Source organism: Brachypodium distachyon, chromosome 3, assembly GCF_000005505.3.
Source record: "Brachypodium distachyon strain Bd21 chromosome 3, Brachypodium_distachyon_v3.0, whole genome shotgun sequence".
NCBI lineage: Eukaryota > Viridiplantae > Streptophyta > Magnoliopsida > Poales > Poaceae > Brachypodium > Brachypodium distachyon.
Genome location: NC_016133.3, coordinates 12,345,872 through 12,373,136, shown reverse-complemented (window position 1 = coordinate 12,373,136; position 27,265 = coordinate 12,345,872). Strand labels below are relative to the sequence as shown.

The following is a 27,265-nucleotide window of genomic DNA, read 5'->3' as shown; positions in this document are numbered from 1 at the left end:
GAACATGATGTTAATTTATCACAAAGCTTCTTCACAGTCACTGACAGTTAAGGGTCCACAGATTTACTAGGCTTCCATGTCCTGAGTCCTGACCATCAAGCCCATTGTCAGTGAGAGAGGAAAATGAACACCTTATTTGGAGGCAAGCAGATTCAGATTGGGCAGTGAGACATGATCAGTACGGGTCCGATCAGTGCAACATAGGCAACCTTCTTCTCTGAACAAGTACATAATTTAGGAGACAGAAATAGTACAGCATGAACAGTGGAGAGGAAAACTCTAATGCATGATTAATCCGAGTAATCCGACAGATGAAGAAGGCCTAAGAACACACTAATAATAATACAGGTGTAGCAACTACAGACTGTCAAATAAGATCGACACGCTACAGCAGATGCAGTTAGACTCAACTCTTTCAGCTAGCTTGCCTTGACAGAGAAAAAAACCTAGTGGGACTGCAGATCATAGCACATCTTTTACAGGTCAGAAGGAAATGCACCAGGCCAAAGGCCCGTGGATCGAGTTCGTCGAGTCCAGTAGGTCCGGCGTTGGTTTCAGGCACCCGAGGCAGTGAGCTTCAGATCGCCCGACGAGGTCCTGGATGAGTCAACAACAGGCGCCGGCTGGACTACGGCGGGTGGCCAGCTTTGGTCTGCGCTGTATGCCGAGGTTACAACATTCGTCGTTCTCGGGGCGGCGGAGCTGTGCTGCTGCCCTTGTTGCTCGCCGCTGTGTGTCTCTGCACTGGAGAGTGGAACGGCGGGAGGTGTGTGGATAAGGACCGGTGCTGCTGCTGCTGCGTCCACCCTCGCCTTCTTGGGCTTCTGCTCCATCTGGTAGCTCGGCAGGAAGGTTCCAACAACGATCTGGCAAACATATGAGAGAACTTGTCACATATTTGCACACAGCATTTACGACTAACTAAAAGGCATTTGATGATCTCATTGCTGATGAGCGTAATAGTTTCATTGTTTGTTTTATTGGAACTATGAAAATGAGATGTTAGTCTAGAGTTTTAGATGGATTTCAGAGAGAGAAAGTTGAAGAGAGTTGAACTCGCAGGCATTCAGGTTTCAATGAAGGTATGCTGCAGCACCTGAACAGGACTTGCTGCCACCAGAAGGCCAGCAACACCACCACCGACAACACGGCCATCTGGACTGGCAAGAGAAACGCTCATCCCGCCTGATCGACTCCGTGCTCCATTGCTTTCAGTTGGCATAAAGGAGCCAGACAAGGACAGCAACTCGAAGCGTCCCTACAAACAAAATTGTGGGAAATAAGAATCATCTGTCTAGTCTTGACACCTATTCATCAAATCATCTGATGGTAAGGTATATTATGTGTATCACGGGCCAGTTAACAAACCTCGTAAGTTAATGTGCCACCAGATGAATCCGGTTGGCGGAGTGTAACGTTTGATATCACACCGTTAGCAGAGAGAATACAAATAGCTCGCGGCCCTTGTTGAGAAAATGATATAACCTTCATCGTCACATCCTGCATCAGCATGCCACAAATGTTAGTACCACTGATCATTAAGGTCTTCAAACAAAACTATATATCATTCACAAACAATATGTAGAATTGCAGCTATATAGCACCCGTAAGAGTAGCAGCTACTAAACAGGCAGTAGCAAAGTAATCAGAATTAAGGAAGACAAGTCTGAAGGCTAAAACACAATTCATGGATAGCATCAGTCTATCAGATGCATTGAGTTTATACACTAGTCTCAAAATCTGAGGAAGTACATTTGTCCAATCAAATACAGTTTATGATCTGGTGGAACACATGTCTCATCAGAATACCCATGCCAACGCAAGACTTCAAAGAAAACGTTCAAGTCCATACCTCACCAGGAGCAACAGTGATGATATGAGGAGTAAAATTACCACCAGCAGAACACGCCACCATGTCACCTGCAAGCACATACCGTGGTTAACAAACTGACAGCAGAACACCACAAAACAAAGTGAACACAACCTAAGATTACGAGTTAGCAGAACATCAGTAAGTTATCCTTAGTCCTCAACTCAAACCCAAATCATATATTATAAACGCCGAGTCCTAGCACTTTATGCTTATGCATTCACGGCGGTGCTCCACAAATTTGTTTGAACTCTAACAATTCTCCTTTGTACCATCAGACATGTAAACCAGTTGCATCAGGGCAATATCCATTGCAGTTGCACGTTGCCATCACCACAGCAGCACAACAGATAGATAAGAGGTGACCAAAAGGTACCAAGGCTGCAAGGCATGCAGGAGGAATCCTCTACATCCATCCCAACAGACATGATCCATCTCCCAATTTGGTTCCAGAATCAGAACCACCACCAGCAGCACCAAATCCACCATACCTCCCCCACAACGGGCAGAACCCCCGCCACGCAACAGCACGAAGTGCAGCAAAGAGAAGATTCAGTGAGGATATGCTGCCTCCATCTGGCCCCCACACTTAGCTCCCAGAGCTCAGAATCTTGGAAGACAGCACTAACCTAACAAGGCTGCATGAGGTCCCTGATAAGATGGCCATTGTAATTTGGATCATGGATAGAGGCGGAGGAGAAAGACAAGGAAATATTCGGGTGTGAGAGGGACAGACACAGACAGTGTCATGACAAGGGTAGCGACTAGGGACTAGAGAGTGACGCCGTTGACGAACTGCTACTTTGCCATTGGTCCTTCTGAACTGCAGCCGGCACCCACTTTGTATCTCGAAATCTCCGAGATGTAATCTAGGAGGACAAAAACACGAAATAATCCAGGCTTTGTTTTGTCGTGCATCAGCAAAAGGGTTCAAAGTTTCTTCAGAATTTTTTTTTTTGGGGGGGGGGGGGGGGGGGGGGGGCGGGGAAGAGATTTGGGGGAGAGATGGATACTGACCGATGGAGTCGAAGTGGAAGCCGAACTGCTGCTGGGTCTGCTGCGGCGGCGGCGGTTGCTGGTAGTGGTGGTAGGGCTTGGCCATGGCAGCGGTGGAGGAGGAGAAGTCGAGGGGGCGGCTGCCCCGGCCGCGCTTCATGGCGGCGCCGACGGCCGACGCCGGCGTGTACTGCCCGGGCGAGACGGCGGCGGCCAGCATCGGCGCCGATGCGGAGATCGGCGTGGCGTTGAGCGGCCGGATCAGGCTCCCGTCCGGCCCGTACTTCCGCGGCCTCCCCCTCTTCTTCCCCCCAACCTTCGCCGCCGCCAGACCTCCTCCTCCCATCGCCATGCCCGGCGGCGGCACCAGCACGCCGCCGCCCGAGAAACCTCTCTCCACCGCCGCCGCCGCCGCCGGTGACGACTGCGGCTGGAAGCTCACCGTAGCCTCCGAGGACACCACCACCGGTGACGGCGACGGCCCCGCCGCCGTCGCCGTGGCGCTCACTTCCCCCGACTTGTCGGCCTCCATGCTGCACAGAGAACCACCAACTACTACCACGGCTTCTCCCCTCACGAGCTCCCGCCATTGGAGCACCCACGCTCCACTGACCCCATCTCCGCCAACAACACCTCCTTAAAACCCAACCTCAAAAATCCCCAGATTTTTTTTAAAAAAAAACACAGAATCAGAACAAAAAATCCCACAAAATCCCGAAACAAAATCCTCAAAAAAATTCCCCCGATCCGCTGCAGCCGGGAAAGAGGCGAGAGGAAGAAGAAACAGCGAGCGAGCTTGCGCAGAACAAAAGGGAGAGAAGGAGCAAAGCAGAGAGCAGAGCTAGCGAAGGAAGGAAGGAAATAAAAAGGCGAAAAACTAAAAGCAAAAAAGGGAGAGACGAGAGCATGATACAGAAAACCGTAATTAAAAAAGAAATAAAGTAAATTATCGGGGGCGGGGATGCTACTGCTGGTAGTATTAAATTACGGGGTTAAATTATCGGGGCCGTAAAGAAATCGGGCGCGGGATTGTCGCTGTACGCTGCTGCATGAAGCGACGGGGTTTTAAAAACGGGCAGAATTCGAAAATTACCAGGGGCAGAAGGGGAAGAGAGAAATGACGCGTTTAAACATTAATGGTGCTATTAAAATAGGCTGCAGAGTGCGTGATTAGGGCCGGGTGTTACGGGTGGTTTGCGGGATTGGGCCTGGGTTTGAGGGGAATTTGCGGTTTTGCCACTGTGAGCTGCTGGCTCACTGGCTGGGCTTGTTGTCGCTGGCGGCTAGGCTTGGCTTTGGCTTTAGCCTTGTCGTTGCATGCGAAGCGCAAGTCAAAGAGTCCAAGTGTGGAAACTGGAAGTGCCCAATTTTCAACGGCTAGTCTCGTCTGAACTGAAATATCAGCTGCATGCGTGCATTGGCGGCCGATCAGCTGGGCGAAATATATGTCATTCATATACTGAATAACAATTTCTTAAAAGAAACGAATCTTCTTACCCACTATTTGATTTTTCTAAACATGCAAGCATGTCACATCATCATATAATTAATTTGTTCACACCTATTTAGTGAAAAACTCATACTTTTGCACATGCACGCATGTTACTTCCATCAAACTATTTCCACTAAGTGAAGATTGTACAATTTTATTATATGTTTTCAATTTGAAATACTCATTCCGTCCAACAAATGATGTCTTAACTTTGACTAAATTTGAATGCATCTATACACTAAGTCATGTCTAGATACATCCAAATTTTGATAAACTTGACACATCTTTTATTGGACGGAGGGAGTACTATTTATGTTAACTAAAATTTCCGCAACAACGTGCGGGACATCATCTAGTTAATTTGATGTACTCCCTTCGATCCATATTAATTGTCGAAATATTACATGTATCTAAACGCTTTTTAAGCATAGATACATTCATATTTGAACAAATTTGTGACAACTAATATGTATCGGAAGGAGTATTTGATACGTGCCACCGCAATACTGGTGTATTTGAAAAATGGCACTGCAGTTCTCATATTTCGAAAAATACCACTGCACTTTCGACCCACCGTGGTGGTATTCTTCCATGGATACGTAAATTCACGATGGCAGAAGAAAATCGTAGTATTATGGTACTATGATTTTGGAGTTATGAAGAAAATCATAACTCAAAAAAAATGATCCGAATAGACTGTAATTTTTTCTATTCGGATGAGGGGCGGCAATGTGGATAGGTTCGAGATTCGGTCACAGAGCACCCGCAGGCTGCATGCGTTCGTCCGTGGCAGCTTTTCCCGTAAAACACTGTAGCTGCTTTCTACGTACTCTGGGCATCACGTGATGTACATCTGCAGATGAGATCGGTCGGTGGTCAAAAGAACAGGACAGCTAAGCTAAGCCCATGATTAGCCCCATGCTTGCTAGAGCTAGACCAACCTAGGTTCATGGAACACGACACTTCGTGAGAGCTTGTGCGCCAAGACCAAAAGAGAGAGACGCAGGGCTGTTTGGTTCTGATTATTTATGTCTTCTCAATTTTTGCCGACTATTATCTAGCCAAAAAAATTGCTAAGGATTTGTCAACTCATAGCTGGCCAAAATTTTAGCAAAAGATGTGAAGAAGTTGGCAACCAATTTTTGGTTACCAACCAAACAGACACCTAAATAACGTTGGTTGTCATTTTTTTTGGTAGGACAAGTTTTGTCACGATCCAAACAGCCCCCACTCTCTGTGTTCTTAGATGTAAGAAATTTCAGCTTTGTTCTAAGTTAACATTTTTTAAATTATGACCAAGTTTATCAAAATTTACCAACATTTACATTCTAAATTAGTTTTATTAAATCCATGATGATACACATTTTTTATATACTGCAGTTTTTTATAAAATCCATCAGGGTTTAAAAAGTCTGATTTAGGACATTTTTTTTTCTTTTCAAGAATGCATTTAGGACACTTCTTAGGAACGGTGGCAGTGGATACAAAGATACACAGAGCGTAAGGAGTCAACTAGCTGTTAGGTGGTTTACTTTTGTTTTGTCCAAACCGAAAGCTGTTTGGCCGGCAATTAGGGAAACTTTCTGGGAGAGGATGGATTAGGTCTTGTCAGGTTAGGCATTTTTGGACTAGCAGCAGCTGCTGTCACTGACTCACTGCACTGCGCGTCGCGTTTAGGAGGATCCAATGCGGCGCCATCTCCAGATCCGCCGGCTGGCTGCTGGGGCCAGCGGGCCCCCCATGTCGGAGAGAGGGCAAAATCGGAATGTCCTTTTCTCAGTTTGACCAACCGGTACGGCGTCCGTGCACTCTGCTGCCCCCACCGCCGTCATTAAACTCTCTTCAAAACGAACTAATCATAAGCATGATGATTAAATCAACAGATTTTTATTTGCATAATCTAGTCTCAAAAAAGAGCATACACTTTGCTTATACTCCGTTAATCGGCTGGATCTGCCAATGTCTGCCCCTGAATGCTAAATCAACAGATTTTTATGTGCCTAATCTATTCTAAAAGAAGAGCGTACATTTTGCTCATTTTGCTTACACTCCATTAATCGGCTGGATCTGCCAATGTCTGCCCCTGAATGCATACGAACAACGAGCCCGAGTACCTATCGGTTTTTGAGAGTCCTCTCGAGTGGTAAATCCTCGTAGGGTGATGGTCTTTCTTATTTGCTGGATTTGTAAAATACATTGATAGAAGAAAAAAAAATGAAGGGATATAATGTTATGTTGTACGGAAACTTCTATCAATGTGTTTGAGCGGATGATATTTGTTTGTGTTAAATAGAGTGCAATGTAATTTTCAGAAGAAACTAAAAAATAAATTGTGTGAATCAAACGACCAACGTAGTGAAAATTTCTAATAATTTAAATCTTCAAAAGACCTTATAAAATTCATTTGAATTAAAGGAGCCTTTAGTCGGATGAGTCTCTAGTCAGATACAAAATGTTCAGCGTCATCGGTTGATGTATTCTACAAGAGTAGCTAGAAGCCTGGCGTTGTTTTGGTTTGGTTAATGATAGATTACCTCTGTTGAAATTTGAGTACATTACAAGGGAGATCGATGGACGCCGAAAGTTTAGCAAGAGCAAAAAGAATATGGAAAAGAAAAACAATTCACTGATGCTGCTGCTGCTTTGCTATTTTTAAGACTCAGCATGCTTAGCTAACTGTACACATAAGCACGCAGAAAAGTCAATAGTGGACAGCTCACCAGATTCAACAATATTTTTGCCCCTTTTCGTGAAAAACAAATGTATCATTATCCCTTTCATTTTCTTGCAAGGTAAGCATGGAAAATGATACAATATATTAATTTTAGCAGCCCAACAAAAACAAAAGGCATTTCGTATGCTTGGATTAGGATGGAAACATTTTATAAATGATGGCAATTGAGCAGCTAGCACTAGTGAAAAGGAGTCAATACTCGGCAGTTCATGAAAGCAAGACAGGACAGCGCGACAAAAAAATTTGGATTAATTAGTTGATTAAGATATACCTAATGACAAGCTTTAATCTATCTACCACCTATGATCTATCCATCTAATCTTAATAAATAAGAGGACAAGGAAAAGGAGATTAGATCATGGGCACTCCACCACCTGCTAACCTGTGGGAGGACAAGCAAGCAACCAAAAAGTAGGGGGATGCATTTTTGTACTTAAAGGATGTTGATGTGCAAGTGGGTCTGTGAGTCTGTCCATAGCTAGCTACTAACATGTGTTAGTTAATTAAAAAGTATACCATTAAGTGAGCATTAAGCACCCACTTAATCACAACTTGTTTGCAAAAGCTAAAACGCAACCCTAACTGGGGGGCCCATCACCAGGAAACAAATGGCACAAGCACAACCACAGCACAAGGAAGAAGTTCATCAGCTATTTTGGAGGCATATGCACATGCCCACACCCTTGATCAAAGCCTTTATATGCAACCATGTGCATATAAAGAAACATCTCCTCTCTCTTTTTTTCAGATAGTATGGATAAGGATAAACCTGTCATGTAGGATAAAAAAATTAGTCATACGATGATGATCCAGAACTCAAGAATTAAACCAAAATAAGCAGGGATCGAGGGATATGCAGTTTTTCAGTACATATATATGCCATCTAAATTCAGCAAAAATAAAATCGATGTAAATGCCTTCAAGCCTTGTGTACTTGATCGAACATATTTGTTTGGCAAAGATTCCAGCAACTGGCTTAACAGCTACAGTAACAAGGTTTTCCATTGCTTGCAGGGTTAGTGGAGGTTTGCCCTAATCTTCATTAGCCCTTGGAGGGATATATTCCTTATGCCTACACATGCATGCACGCTAATGGTGGTAGAGCTCGCATGCTTCCAGTTCCAACGCACTAGAGTAAGCTAATTTAAGCATGCACCCAACCAAACTTAGCTAATTAAAGATTATCCACTAAACTCGCTTTGGTCCTGCGTTGCATATTTGCATCGCGGCATATATATTCCGCCCACTTTTTAGTGCATGCTCTTTCTTTTGGGCACAGGCACAGCACAAAGGTACAAATGCATGCAAACACTTCTGTCATTGTGTGCACTGTGTAGAGGGGATTTATCGATCGACCTGCAAATAGGATTCCAGCACGTACGTATGTACACCAGCTGCTAAGACGCCATTAGTTTGGCACATGGCCAGTCAGAGATCAGAGAACACTGTCCATTAGTTATTGAGATAATCAATTGACACATGGCTAGTTTAGGGACGTGTTGGGTCGATATTATCCTTAACTGAAATAAAAATAAATGGTCCATGTAACTGATAAATCTCTTTCAAAATGTACGGTGCTTTAATTTTATATTCTTTACTATTTTTTACCATTTGAACCGCATATATACTGTTCGAAATCTCCATCTATTACATAATTCTTGTCTCAAATTTGCCAAAAAAATATGTGTATGTATTTCTAAAAACCGTCTAGATATATGTAATATTTCGACAATAATTACGGAACGGAGGAGTATATATATCGAGCATAATAAGTGGATCAAGAGTGTGGTAGTTAAAGAAACGGTATAGTAAAGAAGAAGGCAGCCATTAGTTAGTTCCTTGAGAGCTTCAGTAGGCGTGCATATATGGCCAGGTGCGTGCGTTCCATGATTGCGACCATGCACGAGTCATTTCTGAGATGCCCAAGGAAAGGAAAGGAGATTCTCACGCCATGCATGAATACCGTACGTACTAACTGTGTTCCTGACTTCCTGTCGCCTTGGAACTACTTTTTTTTTTCTCCTTGGAACTACTAATTGGCACCTGTCGGATGCCGAAGGAAGAGAAAGCAAAAAAGAAAGAAGGGATGGGTCAAAATGGTATGGGCCGGTTTCCGGCGCTTTTCACAGGCTCACGATAAGAAGCAAAGCACTCTTTTGCTGGGCCGGCATAACAACCATTAACGGGCCCGACGCCCATGGAGCCCTCCCCTCCCGCGAATTCTAGAAAGAGAACAACCCCCTGGAATCCCCACGCGCACCAGCACGACACGCCGCAGCAGCACTCCTTTGCTTCGCTTCCGCTTCCGCTTCCTCCCTCTCCACCGCCTAGAATCGCGAGCGCCCCCGCGTAGATCGCTGCCGGCCCGCCGCCTCGCCGGGGATCCTCTCATCAGGTCCGAATTCGGGTTCCGCTCCCCCCTAAGTCCCGCCGATGTAGTGGCGGTTCCCATTTTGTTTTTTCCCCAACTGTTTTCTCTGTTCGTGCTCTCTTCTGCGGCGATTAGGTATTTTCCTGCGGTAGTTTATCGATGTTGTTTGATACGAATCCGATCCCGCTGCAGGAACGAACCAGGGCTTTTTATTTCGCCAGCGGATTATGGGTACTCTGCGTGGATGATTTTTTTGGTTTTTGTGCGTGCTGCGAGGGGGGAAAGCAAATCCGAGCTAGGGTTTGTGCCTGTCGGGGTTTGCCCGGCGGTTCGATCCGGTAGAATGGTTTTCCTGGTTGAATGGATGCTGAATTGTTGATTCTGTGGTGATGTCATTACGATTGATGCGACGTGTTTGGTTTGCCACGAGTAGGCGGGGCTGATGTCGTGTCATTTATCAGGGCTTCCATAGCATAGGTCTAATAATGCGATGATAAAAACATAGGATGGCCGATCGCTGCTGCAGCCATTGCTACTTAATTGAGCAAGGAAGAGCATTTCAGTTTTTTTTTGGAAATTCCAGCATATGTATTTGGGTGTGTGGGTATTGCAATTTTGCAGGTTGGCTTGCTAGAATGGAACATAATGGGTAGCTTTGGTACCTTAGTAGGTTGCTTCTGTTTCGTTACTCCTGATGTAATCCATTATCGAAATTATTAACATCCTTTTTTGATAGGGAAAATTATTAACACCTTAATCTACCGCCTGCCTTTTCATTAAGTACAAAAACATCTGCTCTCATGTTTGATCCTGTAGTACATGCTGTCCTGCCAAGTAGGGCCTGGTGTGTAAACTTATGTTTTGTTCTTTTTTACGTCATCTTAGAGAAATTGTTTTGGTGCTAGTGTATATTCCGTTCACTTGTACTGATTTGCATTTGAGTTCTGGGTAGGACCGTAGGAGTACAACTTTGTGACTCTGTTTGATATAACTATCACAATTTCGTTATTCAAAAGAAAATTTCACAATTGTTTACATTTCACATGCCTTCGAACTGGGCAGAGAACTCCACAAGATGCAAAGGGGAAGAGGCGGGAGGGGTGGTTTCTTTGGTTTCGGAGACCCCTTTCCTGGTTTGGGCGGTTTTGTGCCACCTGGTGACCTTATGTCCAGTTTCTTTGGTGGGACAAATCCGTTTGATGATCCTTTCTTTACGAATCCTGCCAGTGCTATGATCAGACCTAGCCTGTTTCAGCAAAGCATGTTTAGGCCAAGCATGTTTGGGCCCCACATAGATCTCAATGGAGGAGTGATCAATTCTGGAGGCTTCCAACAGCTAGGTCCTGAACCAAGCCGGCCAAAAGGGCCAATAATCAAGGAGCTGTCTTCAGACAATGAGGATAATGCGGAGGTGAACAAAGAAGATGAGAAGACGAAAGCCAACCCTATGAAGCATCCAAGGATAGGCAAAGAGCCATATGTGCAGGACCCTGAGGAAGAATTTCAAGGTTGGCTTATTTTGTGCTGTCAATAGAAGTTCTTCCATGTACCTTTTTTTTTTTTCCTCGATCTAACTTCTTGTCAGTAAGTAATCGTTAGGTGCAATAGTAACTGGTAAAGTTATATTCAAATTCATCATTGTTTTTTTTATATCATTTGGAATTTGTGCTAGCTGGAAATTATGCTAGTGTTAGACAGCCTACACAGCTGATATATTGATGTTAATAATTTTTTGGATACTCAGTGTCTCACTCACCTGTGATTCTGATTCACAAAATGACTCAACAAGGGGAAGGTAATAATGTTTTTATAATTTTTAACAGATAATAAAAGACATAAGTGTGAGCAATTTGGGAGGGAGTATGTCAAAGCTGGCACATCATACCCCCAATCGCAGACCTTCATGTTTCAGAGCTCAACAGTTACGTATGGTGGTGCAAATGGGGCCTGTTATACCGCTTCCACCACTAGGAGGAGTGGTGGAGATGGAGTAAGCCCCTTTCATCAGTGGTATTTTCACTCATCCGTGTAAGGTCCGAAGTTCTAGCTTTGATTGTTTGCTCAATATTTGTTAGGTTACAATTGAAGAAAATAAAGAAGCAGACACAACTACTGGTAAAGCCACTCACAGAATTGCACGCGGAATTGGTAGTAAGGTGCTTGATAATCCAGAGTCCAGACAGATTATTTACTTTATTTCTTCAGATCACATTGAAGGAATATTTGAGCTATCATTTCGTTGCTGCAGGGTCATGCAGTAACAAGAAAACTTAACAGCGATGGAAAAGTTAACACCATGGAAACTTTGCAAAATTTGCATGAAGGTCAGCCCTCTGTTGCCAGGGCCCTTATTGTTGTTGTTTTTTTCAAGCTGGTTCTGATGCAATTTTCTTCTGTTACAGATGAGCTTTCTGGGTTCGAGGAATCATGGCAAAGAAATGCAGGGCAGTATTTGCCTGGTTGGGATCCCAGATACAACATGCTTAGCAGTGGTACAACCCCCCCCCCCCCCCCCCCCCTTCTCTCTCTCTCTCTCATTCCGGACATATGCGTGATATCTATGTGTACCGTGCTGATTTTCACCATTTGTTGTTGTTGGTTATTGCCATAGCAATGCTTGCTTATCTGGTTGTGATGTCCTCTGGACCCAAATACTTCAAAATGGGGTACCCGCACTAGTGCAATTGGATAGTATATCAAATTAGAATCATATATCAGTATCCGGATTCATTTCAGCTACACCTCGGAGATAGTTCATCCCTGGAAGCACACTATTGATTTATGTATATTGTTATGATAATGCAAGAAATTCTATCGTAGATTAGAATTATGTATCTCTGCCATGAGGTGGCTTCTTGTTTTCAATGAACACAAAAATGGACTTGAGCACAATTTTGCAGAAGGGTAACTAATGCGTTAACAAATCCTTAGTAAAGTGGATGCCTTTCATTCGTCTTTCATGATCTTGGTCATCTGCGTTCATTTATCCATGCTATTTTTTTCTGTGCATGAGTCTGTTGCGACTTGTTAATAATCCGAATTGCCATGTTCCTCAGATTTACTGGTTCAAGCTTTGTTCCTGTACTTTCCTTTACTCTTCCTAAATAAAGCAGGAACTCTACGCCCTGGCATCCGAGAGGAGAATGGAATGTTTGCGCTTCCAGCAACCAGTGAGAGGTTTGCGCTTCCAGCACCCGATCAACCCCGTGGCCCCAGTTCCTCAAGGATGAAGAGGCGCCTGCTGAACGATTCTTCCCAGGGCCGTCCCCGCTCATGAGTTCCTCCTTACTTTAGCAGGATAGCACATAACCTGCACGGTTTGCACGCACAGATATGATGTATCCCTAGCTCACTCCGGCTGTTCAAGCAAACCATGCATGCTAGCTTCAGTGAGCATTTGTTTTAGAGTTCTGATCTAAACGAGTACTCTCGTGTGAAGAAACACTGCCTGTCAAGTGATCCTGGAGCTACTTTGTAGTATAACTTGAAGTTCTACGAAATGTGTAATTCTGGCTGACAGTTGAATTGCATCTACTCGGAGTTGAATATGAAATGTTCAGAAATGACTTGAAAGGCTGCAGTTTTATTACAACTAGGGATATATCGTTTTTAACATAGTAGCAAGTTCTTCATGTTTTTTGCTGTTGCAAGACACAAGAAATCATTTCTTTAGCGAAAATGTTGCGCTGTACTATTTCTTACCAAGTACTCCTTCCATTCCATAATTCTTGTCGAAATATTATATGTATCTACACGCACTTTAAGAATAGATACATCCATATTTAAGCAAATTTGAGACAAGGATTATGATTTGAGACAAGAATTATGAACGGAGGAAGCAGTACAGAGATAAAGGAGGCGCTGATTTTGACCAAGCAAGTATGATGAGGACATCCCAACTAATGATACAACCACAGCTCCTACAACACCTACACCTCAAGTACCGGAGATACACGGACCAATTACTAGAGCTCGTGCACGACAACTAAATTATCAGTTACTTTCGTTCCTCGGTACTTCATTTAATACTAATGAGAATATGCTGCTGTCTAAGATGGGTTCTTTTATGTGTTTTAGGAATGAAGCACCTAACTTGGACCTCAAAGATCAGCGTTGGACAGCAAACCATGGAGGTGGCAGCAAGGTGGCGGGAGCTAGCTCAAATGATGATTTCAAAACATTGAAACCGCCATAACGAGAGATGAGAAGAAAGCTGCATCCTCTTCATCAATGGGATTTCGGTCAAGTGGAGAATTCCCCCTCCAATGTGTATCTATGGGCCAAAGATGAGGGTTATAACTTTGCTTTATTGGGCTTAAGGCCATGTAATAGGGTCCAGCCAATTTTTAGATGTTTTCGTTGTGTTTTAGGAGGATTCCTAGGCCGTCGGAGTCTCTCAAGGGCCTGACCGAAAACCACCTAGTTCCCCTCCTATTTATACCCCATGAGCCCCCCTATGGAGCCTTGGGTTTTGATTAGATAAAGTTTAGCCTTTGCTACTTTCGTGTAATCGCGTGTGTCGGTTAGACCACCTGTTTTACCGTCATCAAGACTCCAACTATATTGAGTATTCAGATTCGTGAACCTTCATATCTTCTATTCGTAATTTCAGATTGTTTTTCATCTTGTTCTTGCTTGTTCTTTGATTGCTTGCAGGAACAAAGATCTTTGTGGTCAGGTTGATCGTGCACCCGCGGAATCAATAACCTTCTGGAGTTGGTGTATCGATCGCTAAAGCGCTGCCTCTTAAGTTGTAGTCGGATTGTCAACGTCACCTCTTACCAAATCGATAATTAGGTATCTCACGAAAGATCGGGACATCCTCTAGGCTATCAAAGTATAACCACTCCGAAAGCCCTGGTAGTATCAAATGACGACTTTATTGATCGACAAAAAAGGGTAGAAAGAATACACGTATTTTGACAAACGAAAAGGAAACAATTAACACACCCACCCCCATTCTGAATGGTCCGTATGATCTTGACGTAACCAAAAGCTAGCAAGCAATCGGTGGTATATATATATCAAGCCGTGGGGTAGAAGGGCGAGGTGGCGAGGCCGCAGGTGCCGTTGGGCGAGGAGAGCACGTCCTTGGCCAGAAGGATGTAGCCCTGGTCGCCCCAGTCATCGCTCCACGAGTTCTTGGCGATCCAGAATTTATCCCCAAACTCCTCGCAGTATCCCACAATGGTGACGGCATGGTTGACCCTGGCGGGGTCGCCCGAGCACGGCCCGCGGAAGATCCCTCCGGAGTAGAACTGGAACTCCCAGGTGCTGGCGTCGACGTAGGCCGTCACGGGCTGCCTGGCCACGGCCATGGCGAGCTGGTGCTCGTCGTTGGGCGGCACGGCCTTGAACCCGCCCACGGCGGCGCCGTGGTCGAACAGCAGCTTGTCCACCTTGCACCTGCCGTTGAACCCGCCGTAGGCGTACCGCTCCCCCGACGTGATCCCGCCGCGCCTCGCCACCAGGTCCAGCGCCGTGTCCGTCCGGCCACCGGCGCAGCCGCTGCTCCCGTTGTCGCAGTCCACCAGCTGCTGCTCCGACAGCGACACCAGCGTCCCCGTCCTGATCTTGTTCATCCCCTCTATCGCCGCCACCGCCGCAAACGCCCAGCACGACTCTGCGTATATATATTGAGCAACAAGAGTTAATTCAGCATTTTTCTTATACTAAATCAAAAACACTTATTATAGATCGAAGTAAGGGCGTGCGTATTAAGGTCTGCGGGCCACCCCTTCTCTCCTGCATGATAACGTTGGATTAAGATCCGACGGTCAAGCACTTCGACTGATCTATGTATATCGAGGCGAGGCACTTTAATTACTTACGGCAGGAGCCTTGGAACTTGACACCGGTGACGGCGCCGCTGGAGCGCCAGTCGACGCAGCAGGGCTTGCGGGAGTGGTGGGGGAGACGGGTGGGGGGAGGGGTTTTGAGGACGGCGGCGGTGTTGTTGAAGCCGGTGAACTGGTCGAGGACCTCGCGGGGCTGCAGGTCGCCGAACCGGTTCATGCCGACCCTGACGGTGGTCACCGTCTGCGGGGCGCCGAAGGAGCCCACCACGGCGCTGGTCGTCGTCTGCGGCGCCGAGAAGGCGCCGATGCTGTTGCTGTTGTCCCTGAACACACCGAACCGCTTCTCCTGCTCCTCGTGGCTCGGGTACCGCTTCGAGTACTTGGCCTGCCACTTGCTCCACCTCTGCCGGAGCTCCGAGTCGTCGTCCGCCGCCGGCTTACCCGCCGCTTGCTCCTGCAGGACGCTGCTCAAAGTCAAGCACAGGAGCAGGACTAGGCAAGGCGTCCAAGAAGAAGCCATTCTCATTGGCTTTAGTTGTTAGCTAGGCTGCGGATAACACATGCACCGGAGCTAAGGTTTATATAGAACACCTTGGCGATGGATGCATGGGTTAGCATGTCGTTGTGGCCCGTACGTACGCGTCTCAAGAGTTGTTGTGGGTCAGGAGAAAGACTTTGAACCATGGAGATGAGCTTCTCGATCGGTCAGTCACTGTAGTCAGTAGGGTGGTTCGATTAAGTAAAAAACTGAGTAAAGTTTAACCTATTAGGAAATACTTGATATATATGTGTAGTCTCTGGTCCTAGCTAGGCAGGTTTCTTTAGGACTTGTGCTTCCATTTGAAAGAGGAAACTGCCTTCATGACAACACTTGTTGGTACGTCGTCGATCGTCGCACGATCCAGCAAAGCCGCTAGCTCTAAGGGTTCACGGGTACTAATAGAATTGTGAGGCAAGCACGAATTCAAATCCATTCAAATAATAGGAAGAATTTTGAACATATATGCGTGCATGTCCCTGTCCGAAATTAGAAATGTCTTTTATTGAACGGTTCACGACCCTGTAGCCAATGCTTGATTTCGGAACTAATAAGTTGCCATATCGTCAAGATTTCCAGCGAGATCGCGTGCGCATAACAGCGTACGTACGTACTAAATCCTGATTTCTTCCAAATGCAAGTTGCCCACGTGTAGGAGGGATCGACCGACCGTGTCAAGGATCGGGCATGCGTTCGTAGCTAGGCACGTGCTTGTACATGTTGTGTCATGGTCGCCAAAATGTTAAGCTCGTTCCATCCTACTTCCTTGTACGCTAGCTTGTGTTATATATTTGTTTGATTCTTATTGGAAATAACTGCTAGTAGTAGCTAGCTGCAGATCGATAGATACGTTGCAGTAGTAAACAAGTGAGGCGCGACAGAGCCATGGGAACTGCACATGCGATGAGCCGTCGGCGTCAAGGCGGTCCATTTTAACTTGTTTGAGGCGGCTGCTGACTGCCGACTCGGATCCGAAACGGGCTTCGGCTGTGAATCAAAAGGGCTTGGCGTACGATAAATTCCTGTACGATCCCTGCCCGACACCGCCGGATCCTATGGCACACCGTGATGCAGTAGTTTGATCAAACGGCCATGCACTGACGTCGGACGGCCGGTGGGTGTGGTACAAAATTCTGTCGTACGTATAGACTAGTGTTGGGCTGTGAATGGGTTCTTAGTGGGCTGAATGCTTTAATGGGCCATTAATGATACTGTTGTCTAGGCCTGCATTGTACTTCTCATTTACTGAGCTCTCTTCCCTAATAAGATTATTGATGTTGCAGTTTACAAATGTTCATCCCCGTCTCCCTTTCATGATTTCATCGTCTCGATCGTTTCCTACTTCTATTTTCATCTATGTTTGTCCATCTTGTTTCTTTCGTGCATCTATTTTCATGATTATTAATTTTCAAGAGATCAGATGGAGGTGGAGACCAAACTGTTGCTTAATTTGCTTCCTCTGTTTATTTTTCTGGATGCTCTGTTGGAAGTCCGACAGATGATTCTGAAAACAGAAACTCTAAAATCCCATCTAACTTCTGATGCGAACTTCTGTATCGAACCGTGTTGTTTTTTTCTGTCAAAATTGCAGTCTAGCTTCCAAGATTTTAACATTACGGTTACAGCTAGCTAGAGTCACATAATAATGATAATAAATGGTACAAACTAGAAAGAAATTCAAGTTGTATAGCTTGTCAAACGGGGCCATCTGGCAGGTGCAGCGGTGGCTGATCTTCCGGCGGCGTCTGCGACGTCTCACCGGCGGCCGCCCTGGTCTGCTGCTGCACCACCAGCGTCGAGACGCGGCACCCGAAGTCTGCCGAGGTGAGCAGGTCGCCGAGCACGCCGAGCTCGCTGTGCTCGCTCCAGTCCGATATGCCGGCCGTGAGCGGCGACTCCCGGCTCTCGGCCCGCCGGCCGACCAGCAGCAGGTTGAACCCGGGGCTGGTCTGCCGGATGACGGCCACCATCTCGTCGGAGGTGCCCACGGTGTGCTCGTTGTAGACGACCCGGTGGTCGTCGACCCACTGCCCGACGAACTCCCTCGTGGCCTCCTCGTCGAGCCGGTCCTCCTCGGCGCCGTCGAGCCGCCGCTGCCACTCCACGGGAAGCAGGAACCGGAACACGGTGACCCCGATCGGCGCGTCCTCCGCCATGTGCGCCGCGAACGCCAGCGCCTCCCGGTCGTCCGGCCCGCCGAGGAAGTAGAGCGCCACGCGGTACGGGAACCGCTGGAACTCCTCCTCGCCCCCCGCCGCGCCCGCGGTGGCGGCGGGGGACGCGGCGGCGCCGCAGGAGAGGCTGCCGCGGTCGAAGAGGATGGCGACGGAGCACGGCGAGTAGCCGAGTATGTTGGCGTTGGCGGCCTGGATGGCGCCGGAGCAGCCCGGCGAGGTGGGCTCCACGGAGCCGTCGATGGCGAGCCGCTTGTGGAACGGCACCACGATCAGCATCGCCCTCTTCTCCAGCGCCACGGCGCACACGTCGTCGTGCATCGTCGCGTACGGCGCGATGCACACGTAGGGGAGCAGCGACGACGAACCCATCGGCCGGTTCTGCGCGAAGAACCGGAACGCGTTCACGATCCTCTCCGACGCCGACGGGATCACCCCGATCGTCCTCCCTTCGCCATCCTCACCATCTCCGCCGTGGCCATGGCCGTGCTTGAACGGCCTGAGCACGGAGCTCGTGAGCCCGGCGAGAGGAACAAGATGGAGAAGATACACGGAGAGCGGCGACAGCGGCGTGGGGCTGGACGCGTCCAGCAGCCCCAGCATCGGCTCCACGTCCGCCTGCGAATGGATGCACGCCAGCACCCGGAGCTCCTCGCCGAGCTTCTTGTGCTGCACGGTCCTCCGCCGGTACGCCACGTACTTCTCCTCCGGGTGGTACATGAACTTCACGGCCGCCGCCGTGGAGGCGCCGATGACGAGCACGTTGATCATGAACGCCACGTACACCTGGTCGTCCAGAATCTTAGCGTCCATGAACGCCGACGCGTACACCACCTCCGTGATCCCCTTGAAGTTCATCATCAGCCCGACGAAGGCGGCCTCCCTTGGCGGGATCCCGCAGTAGAGGCAGGGGATGATGCTGGCGACGAACTTGGCGGCGACGCCGACGACGAGGAAGATCTCCAGCAGCCCGCAGACGGAGGAATCGGTTAAAGCGTGGACGTTCATCCGCATCCCGCCCTGGGCGAACAGCAGCGGCGAGAGGATGCCGACGATGAGCCGGTCGAGCCGCTCCTCCAGGGTGACCCCCAGCGGGGCGCCTCCCGGGAGCATGAGGCCCAGCATGAATGGGCCGTAGGTCGCGTGGAGGCCCAGCAGCTCCCCGGCGAAGCTGCAGGTGAGGGAGATGAGCAGCACGGCGACGAGCCGGCCCTCGGAGAGCAGCGCGCCGTCGGGGACGTCCTGTATCAGCCTCAAAATCGCCGGCCGCGCCACGAGCGCCATGAGCGCGATGAACACGGAGAAGGACATCGACGACGCGAACCCAATCCGCTGCAGCTTCTCCTCGGGACTCGACGCGAGGAGATACGACGTCACCCCGGCGATGGAGAAGGTGTTGGCGAAGTCACCGATGAGCGCCGCCGACATGGCGAGGCGGCCGAGCTTGGAGGACAAGAGGTTGAGGTCGTGGAGCGTGCAGCAGACGACGATGAAGGCGGAGAGCGACCACCAGGAGTTGAGGTTGGTCATGAGGAAGGTGTCGGACCACTGCTTGGGGATGCGGGAGGAGAGGGCGGCGCCGGCCAGGTACATGGCCAGGTGCGGCGCCGCCGTGCCGAGGAACGCGATGGCGACGGCTTTCTTGCCGGATTTCACGATCATGCCCAGGTCCGTCTTGACGCCCACCGTGAAGATGTGGAGCGTGAAGGCGTAGCCCCCCACCGTGTTGATCTGCACCCAGCCTTCCGGCGACGCGAAGAGCTTGCCGACGGAGGGGGCCAAGTGGCCCAGCACAGACGGCCCCAGCAGCGCCCCCGCCTGCAATATCAAAATCGAATGAATCAAAATCAAATCCATCGATCAAATTGAATGGAACAAATCAAATCGATAGATCAAATTGGATGAATTGGGGGGAGATCGAGATCAGGGAGTCGGGACGTACGATGATCTGGGAGATGACGAGGGGGACGGAGCGGCGGAGGAGGAAGGAGTGGATGGAGTGGGAGAGGATGAAGACGATGCAGACGTGGTAGAGGAGGAGAGGGAAGTAGAACTTGAGGGGGTCGTCGCCGGCGAAGAGGCCGGAGGAGGTGGCGCCGGAGTCGACCGGGAAGCAGAAGAGGCTCTTGTTGACCGTCGCTTCCCCCAGCGACATGGCCGCCGCTCAAGGGACGACGACGACGACGGGAGGGGCGAGTAGGAATGAGGGATTTTCCATGGCTCTCCGATGCGCGCGCAGAGGCAAGACAGAGCCATGCTCCGGGAGAGATGGCTTGCTTGCTTCGCGGAAAATGCGCGCAGCCTTTCAGATCCTGTCCGGCCCAAACAAAAGGCCCATTGGGCCGGGCCTTCTCCTCTTCCTGCCATGCGCAGCCCAGATCAGAATATTCGTTCTGAACGGGTGGTTAAAATTACCGGTCCTGAATTTGCCTCCTCTGCAGACTGCAGGAGTAGAAGGATAGATGCTGTCACTTTTTTATTTACTGCAAGATCCGGCCGTAACGTGCATTGACTACCCAAGGACCGCGCAGGATCATCAGATCAGAGGACCGAAGGACAACCTTGCCGGCCTCCTGATAAATGCGCAGCATGCGAACCGCGTGCATTTTCCATCTGCCATCATCAACATTCCGATCGTTCAAAACGGGCTCAACAGTTTCAAATAGGATCCAAGATTTGCATTGTTGGAAAAACCCTGTTCAGAAGTTGATAATAACACACCACACCGCACAACACTTTCAGACATTTACAAATACAGAGGAAAAAGGAGATAGCAGCAGTACACCACTACATCAGTGATCAGTGTCTGCATAAAGCAAAAGCTAGCTTGGGGATCGATCTGTTGAGTTCCTGAGGAAGGAAGCTGATCGACCGATGGAACTGGAGCTGCTAAAAATTAATGGCAGCTTAGCTAAGAAAAAGGAGAAGCAACCAGCTGCAGCGAGCAGCCCTGGTGCCAGTGACTACTCCGGCGAGCATTAATTAACGGTTCACTGGCTTGCGCCGAGCTGCTGCACCACGGACGCCATGGCGGGCCGCTGGGCGGGCGCCTCGCTGGTGCATAGCAGCGCGATCCCGGCCAGCTTCGCCGCTTCCGGCCTCGAGAACCTGCCCCCTAGCCTGGGATCCACGACGTCGTCAAGCTTGGAACCGCCAAACTCCGCACCGGTGCCGCTGGCGGCGTTGACAGGGGCGCGGAGGAGCAGGTGCTGCGAGACGGTCTTCTTCCCTGTGAGCACCTGGAACACGAGCACCCCGAAGGCGTAGACGTCGCTCTTGTCCGTGAACCGGCCCGTGGTGGTCGTGTACTCCGGCGCCAGGTACCCCATGGCGGCGCTGCCCTTGAGCGCTGAGAAGACCACGTCGTCGGCCAGGAGCCTGTGCGTGCCGGCGCCGGAGACCCGGGGCGCCAGCTGGTGGTCCAGGAGCACCTTGTCCGCTGAGATGTTCTGGTGGACCAGAGGAGGCTTGCTCGGTTTGCTGCTGTGCAGGTACTCAATTCCTGAAAGAAAGAAAAAACAGTACCAGATGATCATCCAGCAATTTCAATGTTATTGTCTGTTTCATGCTTCGGTCGGCAGATAGAAATGGTGGTGGATTCATCGTTTATACCTTTGGCGATGCCGGTGATGATGGAGACACGAGTGGGCCAGTCGAGGACCATGGCGTCGCCGTCGCCGTCCTTGACATCAAGATACCTGGAGAGGCTGCCGTTGGCCATGAATTCGTATACAAGGAAGCACTCCCCTCGAAGCCGGGACCGGCAGAAGCCCCTCAGGCCAACGAGGTTCTCATGCTTCAGCGATGTCATCAAGCGGAGGCCTTTCAAGAAGTCGGCTTCCTCCGACTTGCAACTGCTCTTGTTGATGCTCTTGACGGCGACCACCGAGCCGTCCCGCATTATCCCTCTGTACGTCGCCGCGAAGGTGCTCTTGCCGAGCAGGTTGATGTCCGAGAAGTGCTGTGTCGCGCACTCCACCTCTTCGAGGTTGAACCTGATGCTCGGGGATCCCTCCGGCGATAGCCTTACTCCGTGTTGTGATCCCTCGGACGATGTGTCCCAGCCACTGGAGTACTCAACATTGATCAGTGAGGAGGCACTCTTCTGATAGGCTTCCTTTGGTTGGTCCAGGCTGAACCGGCATTCCGAATTCTCTACAGAGCTACCAACCTTCTGCTTCTGCCGGCGGTGCCACGAGAACACGGATAGACCGCATGCTGCGACACCAGCTACGATTATGATTGTGCCTGCAAGAACAGCCCCTGAGGAGAGATTTGATGGTCTCGAGCACGCGCCGTTGTCGCAATTTCTGCTGAGATCTGCAGTTTGTGCAATTTGCTGTGGCTTGACAGAGGTTGATTCAGGTTTGTGTGGCACTTGATCATCGATACTGTTGTCGCCGTTAGGACAGGGTTTCAGAGAATCAAACCGAGCCCCGCAGAGCTCTGGATTGTTCTCAAATCGAAATCCTCGGTGCAGTTTCTTCAGTCCTACAACAGTTAAACGGTGACAATTCAGATGGCAGCAGAAGCTCACACATTGTAACCCATGAAGACTACCTACCTGAAGGAACACTTCCCGAAAGCGTATTGTTCCGGAGGTCCAATGTTTTGAGGTTCGGGATATCGGCAAGCTTGGAAGGGATCGAGCCAAATAGGCGATTGGAACTCAGGTCCAGCCGAGTCATCTCCGGCAAGTCTCCGAGAGACGCCGGTATCGCCCCGGTGAGCTGGTTGGACTGAAGGGCAAGAACAGTGAGCTTCTTGAGCTGACCCAGCTGAGTTGGTATGCTCCCTGAGAGCTGGTTGTAGCCAAGCTGCAGCACTGCAACAAAGAACACAAACTTTTCAGCCATTAGAAATTTGAGTGCAAGGATAAATCAGTGATGCAAATTAAGTTTGATAATAATTGATAGGTAGATGCACTAATCAAATCAACCTTTCGGGAGTCTAAATGTATAATCCTCTTTATTTAATCCTGGTGGTGAACAGACAATTAATTAAAAGGCTACTGTGAGCTGTAGGATTAGGAACAGTTCATTCACGGGGAATAAATGTAGATCGGATTTAAGAGGAGGAATGCACATCTCATCAGGTAGCCGTGGAAGCGAGTCCGCCACACATGGGCCAAACTGTGGTCAGAAAATATTCAAAGTTTTCGTCCTTTCATAGGCCCATACAGGTAATCAGCAGGAAGTAAACTGGCAGACGAATACAGCAAGAACAAACCAAATGCACTTGCCGAATACAAATTCTGTGTACTACTAATAGGTACTCCTACTTGAATTAAAATCATCACTACTGCTAACAGGAGTACTTGCCCAATTCAAATCCTGTGCAATATACTAATTCAAAAATTCTGAAACGCCCACAACCAAATGTCGTCAAATTCAGGAACAGGAAACACGCATAGCTAGAACTGAGCTCGCTGGCTGACCTTGGAGGCAGCGGAGGCGGCCGAGCTCGACGGGGACGGAGCCGTTGAGGCTGTTAACCCCGAGGTAGAGCTCGGCGAGGTCCGGGAGTTCGCCGAGCTCGCGCGGGATGGATCCTCCCAGGCGATTGTAGTGCAGGTAGAGCCCCGTGAGGCCCGGGAGCATGGCCACGGCGGGGGGCACGGTCCCGGCGAGCCCGCGGCCCTGCAGCGAGACCACGGAGACCCTCCCGCGCGCGTCGCAGGCGACCCCCTCGAAGTACCCCTCGCCTCCGCACGGGCCCCCGACGCCGCGCGCCCATGAGGACAGCGCCGGCGCCTGCCCCGCCGGGTCCAGCGCCGCCTTGAGGTCCATCAGCGCGTCCACCTCCGCGTCTCCCGCGGAGGAGGATGAGGAAGAGGAAGCTGCGGAGACGGAAGCGATTAGGAGCAGCAGCGGCGGGAGGAGGAGGAGGAGGCAGGCGTTCCTGGGCCTGGACGCCATGGCTGGCACGTAGCAGCTCTCAGAGAGACGCGGAAGAGAAGAGCAGACAGCAGAGTTTGTTGGGGTTTGTGTGGGGGGAGGAAGAGGGGTGAGAATTTTGGGGTTTATAGGGGGTTTGCGGTAAAAAAGAAATGACGGCGTGGGGTCAGTCAAAAACTGGAAAGGCGTTCTCGAGGACCGGTGAAAAGGTGAAAAGGGGAGGGGTGTTTACGGGGATTTGTGATCCGTGATGACACGTGCATGTGTGGCCCCTGCGTATAAAAGACCGTATCGGAAACCGTATCTGTGTCAAGCACGAATGCACGATCTCATGCAGAAGAACAAAATACCAAGCCGTGCTACTGGCCTACTGTATCGTACGTTAAACCTTTTTTTTAGATTGAGGGCTGTAGCGGAAGATACTTGCACGGTAACACCGCATACAGATCGTCCTTATCAGATTATTGTATTCTTATTGCAAATTAATATTCATAGAGTCTGATTTAGCAGATACTTCCTCCGTTTCTAAATACTTGTCGCTGTTTTAGTGCAAGTTTGACTAAAACAGCGACAAGTATCTAGAAACGGAGGAAGTAATATTGTTGGTATTTTAGTTCACGGTTGAGGCAAGAAAAAACATCCATGTCATGCAGAAACCCCACGCATTCATGCTGAACAAGCCAGAGCCCAGAGTCCAGAGATGGATAAGAGAAGAACAGAAGATGCATGACACGAAGGAAAGGACCTAAACTGATGTAGAACAATGATCAAGGGAAATCTTAAAAAACAAAAAACTCTGTTTTCCTAATTTTGTTTGAATATGGTTTATCTGGAACTTTTAACTGTAGCTTTTTGGGTGTGTGAGTAGCAATTTGTGGCGCGTCGTGGTCGCCGTGTTTTGACCGCCTCACACCATCTTCTTCCCAGCATTTCTTTATCAGATCATCCATCTGTCAGCAAATTCTGTAGATCGTCATCAATCATTCTGCCAGCATTTTGACCATGAATCCCGACGAGACTGACCCAAGGCCAGAAACAAAAACTGTACCTACCTCCCTGCAGTCAAGCAGAGTAAGTACTAAACATGACCAGATCGATACGGGGTTAAACTCAACTTACTAAATCAAGTACTAATTGATCCAAAAAGACATAAACAATCCCCGGGTTGTACAGACAGACGCTCCAAGTTAAGCAAAAGGGCCTTTTTTCTCTAACCAACCAAAGCTGTCGTGTCTCAAAAAACAGATCTGCATCACTGTTCTCGCTAATCAAGCGTACTAGCTCCATTTGATCTCGGCTGATCATTGAACCATGCAAAGGGGTTTCAAAATTTGAATCGGGAGCGTGTGGTGTGGACTGTGGTGGTGTGGGTGAGCGTGGGAGGAGGAGTATTAAATTAGCGCGCCGCAAGGCCACCGCAAGCATCGAGCGCGCAAATTAATGGGTCCAGTGGCAGGGGACAAGATGGCGGGGCCCATTGGCGGGCCTGGAGAGTTAATAGGCCACGTGGAAGACGGCCCACGCTCGGGTTGGGCGGCGGCTATTTTGAAATCTCGGATCGCCAACAGGCCCAACCGGACGGTATCTCTTCTCATCTTTTGTGTCTTTCCCGGCATTCTCAAAACAATATCAAAACCGGTACTGTAAAATATGTTTATGACATACTCCGTATTTTTTTATTGGTGAGATAAGCATTCTAACAACAAATCTATATAGCGCAAGCAGTTGAAAATGCGCTAAGTTGCACGACGACCTGTAGCTATAAAGTTGGTCTGGCCGCTGATGGTCGTGACTTAAAGGACGCCTGCAAAGTTTGTCTCACCGCTGAGCGGTTGTAAAAAAAAAAAAAAAAAAAAACTCGTGGGGCTCTCTCAGCCAGCTTGCATGGCTAGCCGTAAAAGTGAAAAGGCATCAACCGTTCGTGCAGCAGGCTCGCTAACAGGCCTGCTTGCTTCTTTTTTTTTGAGCGAAGCCTGCTTGCATATTCCCATCTCGGGTAAATTAAAAAAACCATCGCATTAACAGATAGGGTTGTATTGGTACCGGTCTATGTTTTGTTTATAAAAAACATCGGATTACACTAAGTGACCGATTGCTAAGAAATAACTTCTGAACTGACAGGGATGGCTCACTATCAGGCCACCGTGGCGCCAGCATGGCAAGTGTGCCCTGCAGCTTCCTCTTCTCTGCTTGGACACCGTGAGCCGCAACCTTCTTCTCCAAGGCCGGCAGCCCCCATCCATCAACTATAGCTAGCTATCGACGCACGCGGTAACTCCCACCCATCAGCTCAAAGTCTGGCAGAGCCCCCCACCCATCAGCTATAGCAGTATCATGATTGTACAGCAAAGCGGACGGATTGATAGCTAGCTCCCTCCTCTCTTTCCCCGTCTTCCTCCCTCCAAGCAAGCTTGCTATAACTTTTCCCTTCCTCCCAACCATACCGGACCCCCCCTCTCTCTCTCTCTCGATTCGTCTTTGTGGGGATTAGGGGCCGCATACGCACTGCTGCGTCCTCGCCGCGCGCAGCCTCTGCGAGCCCTCACCGCAACGCCGCCCTCGAATGGATCTCCCGCGCGCCGGAACCACGTACGGCCGCGACCGTCTTCTCAAGCTCCGGCCAGGCATCGTCAAGATTGGAGCCCGCACTTCCACACCGCCTCGTCGACCCGGCAGCTTGGACCGCCACGCCGGCCACGTCTTCGAGCTCCTCCCGACGCCTAGCCGCGCACAGCCTCACTCCTCTTTCTCCTTGCGCGCCGCCTCCGCAACCTGCTGCAGTGCATCCCCCGCCGCTGCCGCGTAGTTCCCTAGCTCCGCACGCTCGCCGGGAGCTTCGATCCGCTCTTACCCGAGACGTTGAACTGCACTTTCTCCTCTGCCTCGGCCCGCGCCCACACTTCGTCTTCCACGATGCCGGTGGAGTGAGGCTCCCCGTGCAGGCCGCAAGGGAGCCGTGGATGCGTGCCGAACACGCCACCGCGTGGCCAGATCGAAACTCGGGGGAAGTCATGGCAGAGAGGCTCAGGGCAGGAGAGCAGGCAGAGGGCCGCGCGCGGGCGGAGGCGTCACATCACGTCGGAGGCAAGGAAAGAGGATGCGCGTGGGGCTGTGCACTGCAAGGTCGCCGGACTGGATCTGGAGAGCAGCTGCTGCAGTACTGGCGATGGGAAGAAGATCACTGTGGGGAAGACGCCACGCCAGGTCGGACGTCTCAGCAAGTCAGTTCCCACGCTGGCCCGCTACGTTGGCCCTATCAGTGGACCCCTTTGTCAGTTTCGTGATTATTCTCTAACAACTAAACAATTAGTATAATTCGGTGATTTTTAGTAACTAAAACGTATACTGGTACCTATGTGAAAACCTAACCGCTAGTGCGATGGTTTTCTGTAATT

General features: G+C 49.4%; 5 protein-coding genes across 6 annotated transcripts; 1 reads left to right on the top strand and 4 right to left on the bottom strand.

Annotated features, from left to right (window-relative positions):
- Positions 1-190: 190 nt before the first annotated feature.
- On the bottom strand, positions 191-3,973 carry LOC100824915 (AT-hook motif nuclear-localized protein 1). Its single transcript, XM_014900091.2, has 5 exons — positions 2,888-3,973; positions 1,853-1,920; positions 1,369-1,500; positions 1,097-1,258; positions 191-866 (listed from the first exon to the last, which is right to left on the bottom strand). Exons 1-5 carry the CDS (start codon positions 3,396-3,398, stop codon positions 555-557), a joined length of 1,185 nt encoding a protein of 394 aa, XP_014755577.1. The 5' UTR covers positions 3,399-3,973; the 3' UTR covers positions 191-554.
- A 5,357-nt stretch (positions 3,974-9,330) lies between these two features.
- LOC100824297 lies at positions 9,331-13,043 on the top strand. Of its 2 annotated transcripts, none has more exons than XM_014899993.2 (7): positions 9,331-9,487; positions 10,526-10,971; positions 11,287-11,453; positions 11,539-11,619; positions 11,712-11,787; positions 11,866-11,955; positions 12,577-13,043. In XM_014899993.2, the coding sequence occupies exons 2-7, from the start codon at positions 10,539-10,541 to the stop codon at positions 12,738-12,740; spliced, it is 1,011 nt and encodes a 336-aa protein (XP_014755479.1). In that variant the 5' UTR covers positions 9,331-9,487; positions 10,526-10,538; the 3' UTR covers positions 12,741-13,043. The 2 variants fall into 2 exon arrangements, with proteins under 2 accessions (XP_014755479.1, XP_024318097.1); XM_024462329.1 differs by having other exon boundaries at positions 12,574-13,043.
- A 1,325-nt stretch (positions 13,044-14,368) lies between these two features.
- On the bottom strand, positions 14,369-15,795 carry LOC100823990 (ervatamin-B). The gene is made up of 2 exons (XM_003571278.2): positions 15,295-15,795; positions 14,369-15,086 (listed from the first exon to the last, which is right to left on the bottom strand). The coding sequence occupies exons 1-2, from the start codon at positions 15,785-15,787 to the stop codon at positions 14,488-14,490; spliced, it is 1,092 nt and encodes a 363-aa protein (XP_003571326.1). The 5' UTR covers positions 15,788-15,795; the 3' UTR covers positions 14,369-14,487.
- Positions 15,796-17,371: 1,576 nt separating this feature from the next.
- LOC100823380 (cation/H(+) antiporter 15) lies at positions 17,372-20,213 on the bottom strand. Its single transcript, XM_003571276.3, has 2 exons — positions 19,916-20,213; positions 17,372-19,791 (listed from the first exon to the last, which is right to left on the bottom strand). The coding sequence occupies exons 1-2, from the start codon at positions 20,126-20,128 to the stop codon at positions 17,494-17,496; spliced, it is 2,511 nt and encodes an 836-aa protein (XP_003571324.1). The 5' UTR covers positions 20,129-20,213; the 3' UTR covers positions 17,372-17,493.
- A 416-nt stretch (positions 20,214-20,629) lies between these two features.
- On the bottom strand, positions 20,630-23,961 carry LOC100839621 (leucine-rich repeat receptor protein kinase EMS1). The gene is made up of 4 exons (XM_003573257.4): positions 23,411-23,961; positions 22,538-22,798; positions 21,586-22,464; positions 20,630-21,475 (listed from the first exon to the last, which is right to left on the bottom strand). The coding sequence occupies exons 1-4, from the start codon at positions 23,889-23,891 to the stop codon at positions 20,964-20,966; spliced, it is 2,133 nt and encodes a 710-aa protein (XP_003573305.1). The 5' UTR covers positions 23,892-23,961; the 3' UTR covers positions 20,630-20,963.
- Positions 23,962-27,265: the final 3,304 nt, after the last annotated feature.

What these genes read in the sequence shown, in the direction of transcription:
- LOC100823380 (XM_003571276.3), bottom strand. Translation starts at nt 20,128, where the DNA reads ATGTCGCTGGGGGAAGCGACGGTCAACAAGAGCCTCTTCTGCTTCCCG. An exon ending in TCGTCATCTCCCAGATCATC is followed by an intron (nt 19,792 to 19,915) that starts GTACGTCCCGAC and finishes TTGATATTGCAG; the next exon opens with GCGGGGGCGCTGCTGGGGCC.
- LOC100824297 (XM_024462329.1), top strand. Translation starts at nt 10,539, where the DNA reads ATGCAAAGGGGAAGAGGCGGGAGGGGTGGTTTCTTTGGTTTCGGAGAC. An exon ending in GGAGGAGTGGTGGAGATGGA is followed by an intron (nt 11,454 to 11,538) that starts GTAAGCCCCTTT and finishes AATATTTGTTAG; the next exon opens with GTTACAATTGAAGAAAATAA. An exon ending in CACGCGGAATTGGTAGTAAG is followed by an intron (nt 11,620 to 11,711) that starts GTGCTTGATAAT and finishes TCGTTGCTGCAG; the next exon opens with GGTCATGCAGTAACAAGAAA.
- LOC100823990 (XM_003571278.2), bottom strand. Translation starts at nt 15,787, where the DNA reads ATGAGAATGGCTTCTTCTTGGACGCCTTGCCTAGTCCTGCTCCTGTGC. An exon ending in CAAGTTCCAAGGCTCCTGCC is followed by an intron (nt 15,087 to 15,294) that starts GTAAGTAATTAA and finishes ATATATACGCAG; the next exon opens with AGTCGTGCTGGGCGTTTGCG.
- LOC100824915 (XM_014900091.2), bottom strand. Translation starts at nt 3,398, where the DNA reads ATGGAGGCCGACAAGTCGGGGGAAGTGAGCGCCACGGCGACGGCGGCG. An exon ending in CTTCCACTTCGACTCCATCG is followed by an intron (nt 1,921 to 2,887) that starts GTCAGTATCCAT and finishes ATGTGCTTGCAG; the next exon opens with GTGACATGGTGGCGTGTTCT. An exon ending in TCACTGTTGCTCCTGGTGAG is followed by an intron (nt 1,501 to 1,852) that starts GTATGGACTTGA and finishes ATGCTGATGCAG; the next exon opens with GATGTGACGATGAAGGTTAT.
- LOC100839621 (XM_003573257.4), bottom strand. Translation starts at nt 23,891, where the DNA reads ATGGCGTCCAGGCCCAGGAACGCCTGCCTCCTCCTCCTCCTCCCGCCG. An exon ending in CCGCCTCCGCTGCCTCCAAG is followed by an intron (nt 22,799 to 23,410) that starts GTCAGCCAGCGA and finishes TCTTTGTTGCAG; the next exon opens with TGCTGCAGCTTGGCTACAAC. An exon ending in TTCGGGAAGTGTTCCTTCAG is followed by an intron (nt 22,465 to 22,537) that starts GTAGGTAGTCTT and finishes TAACTGTTGTAG; the next exon opens with GACTGAAGAAACTGCACCGA.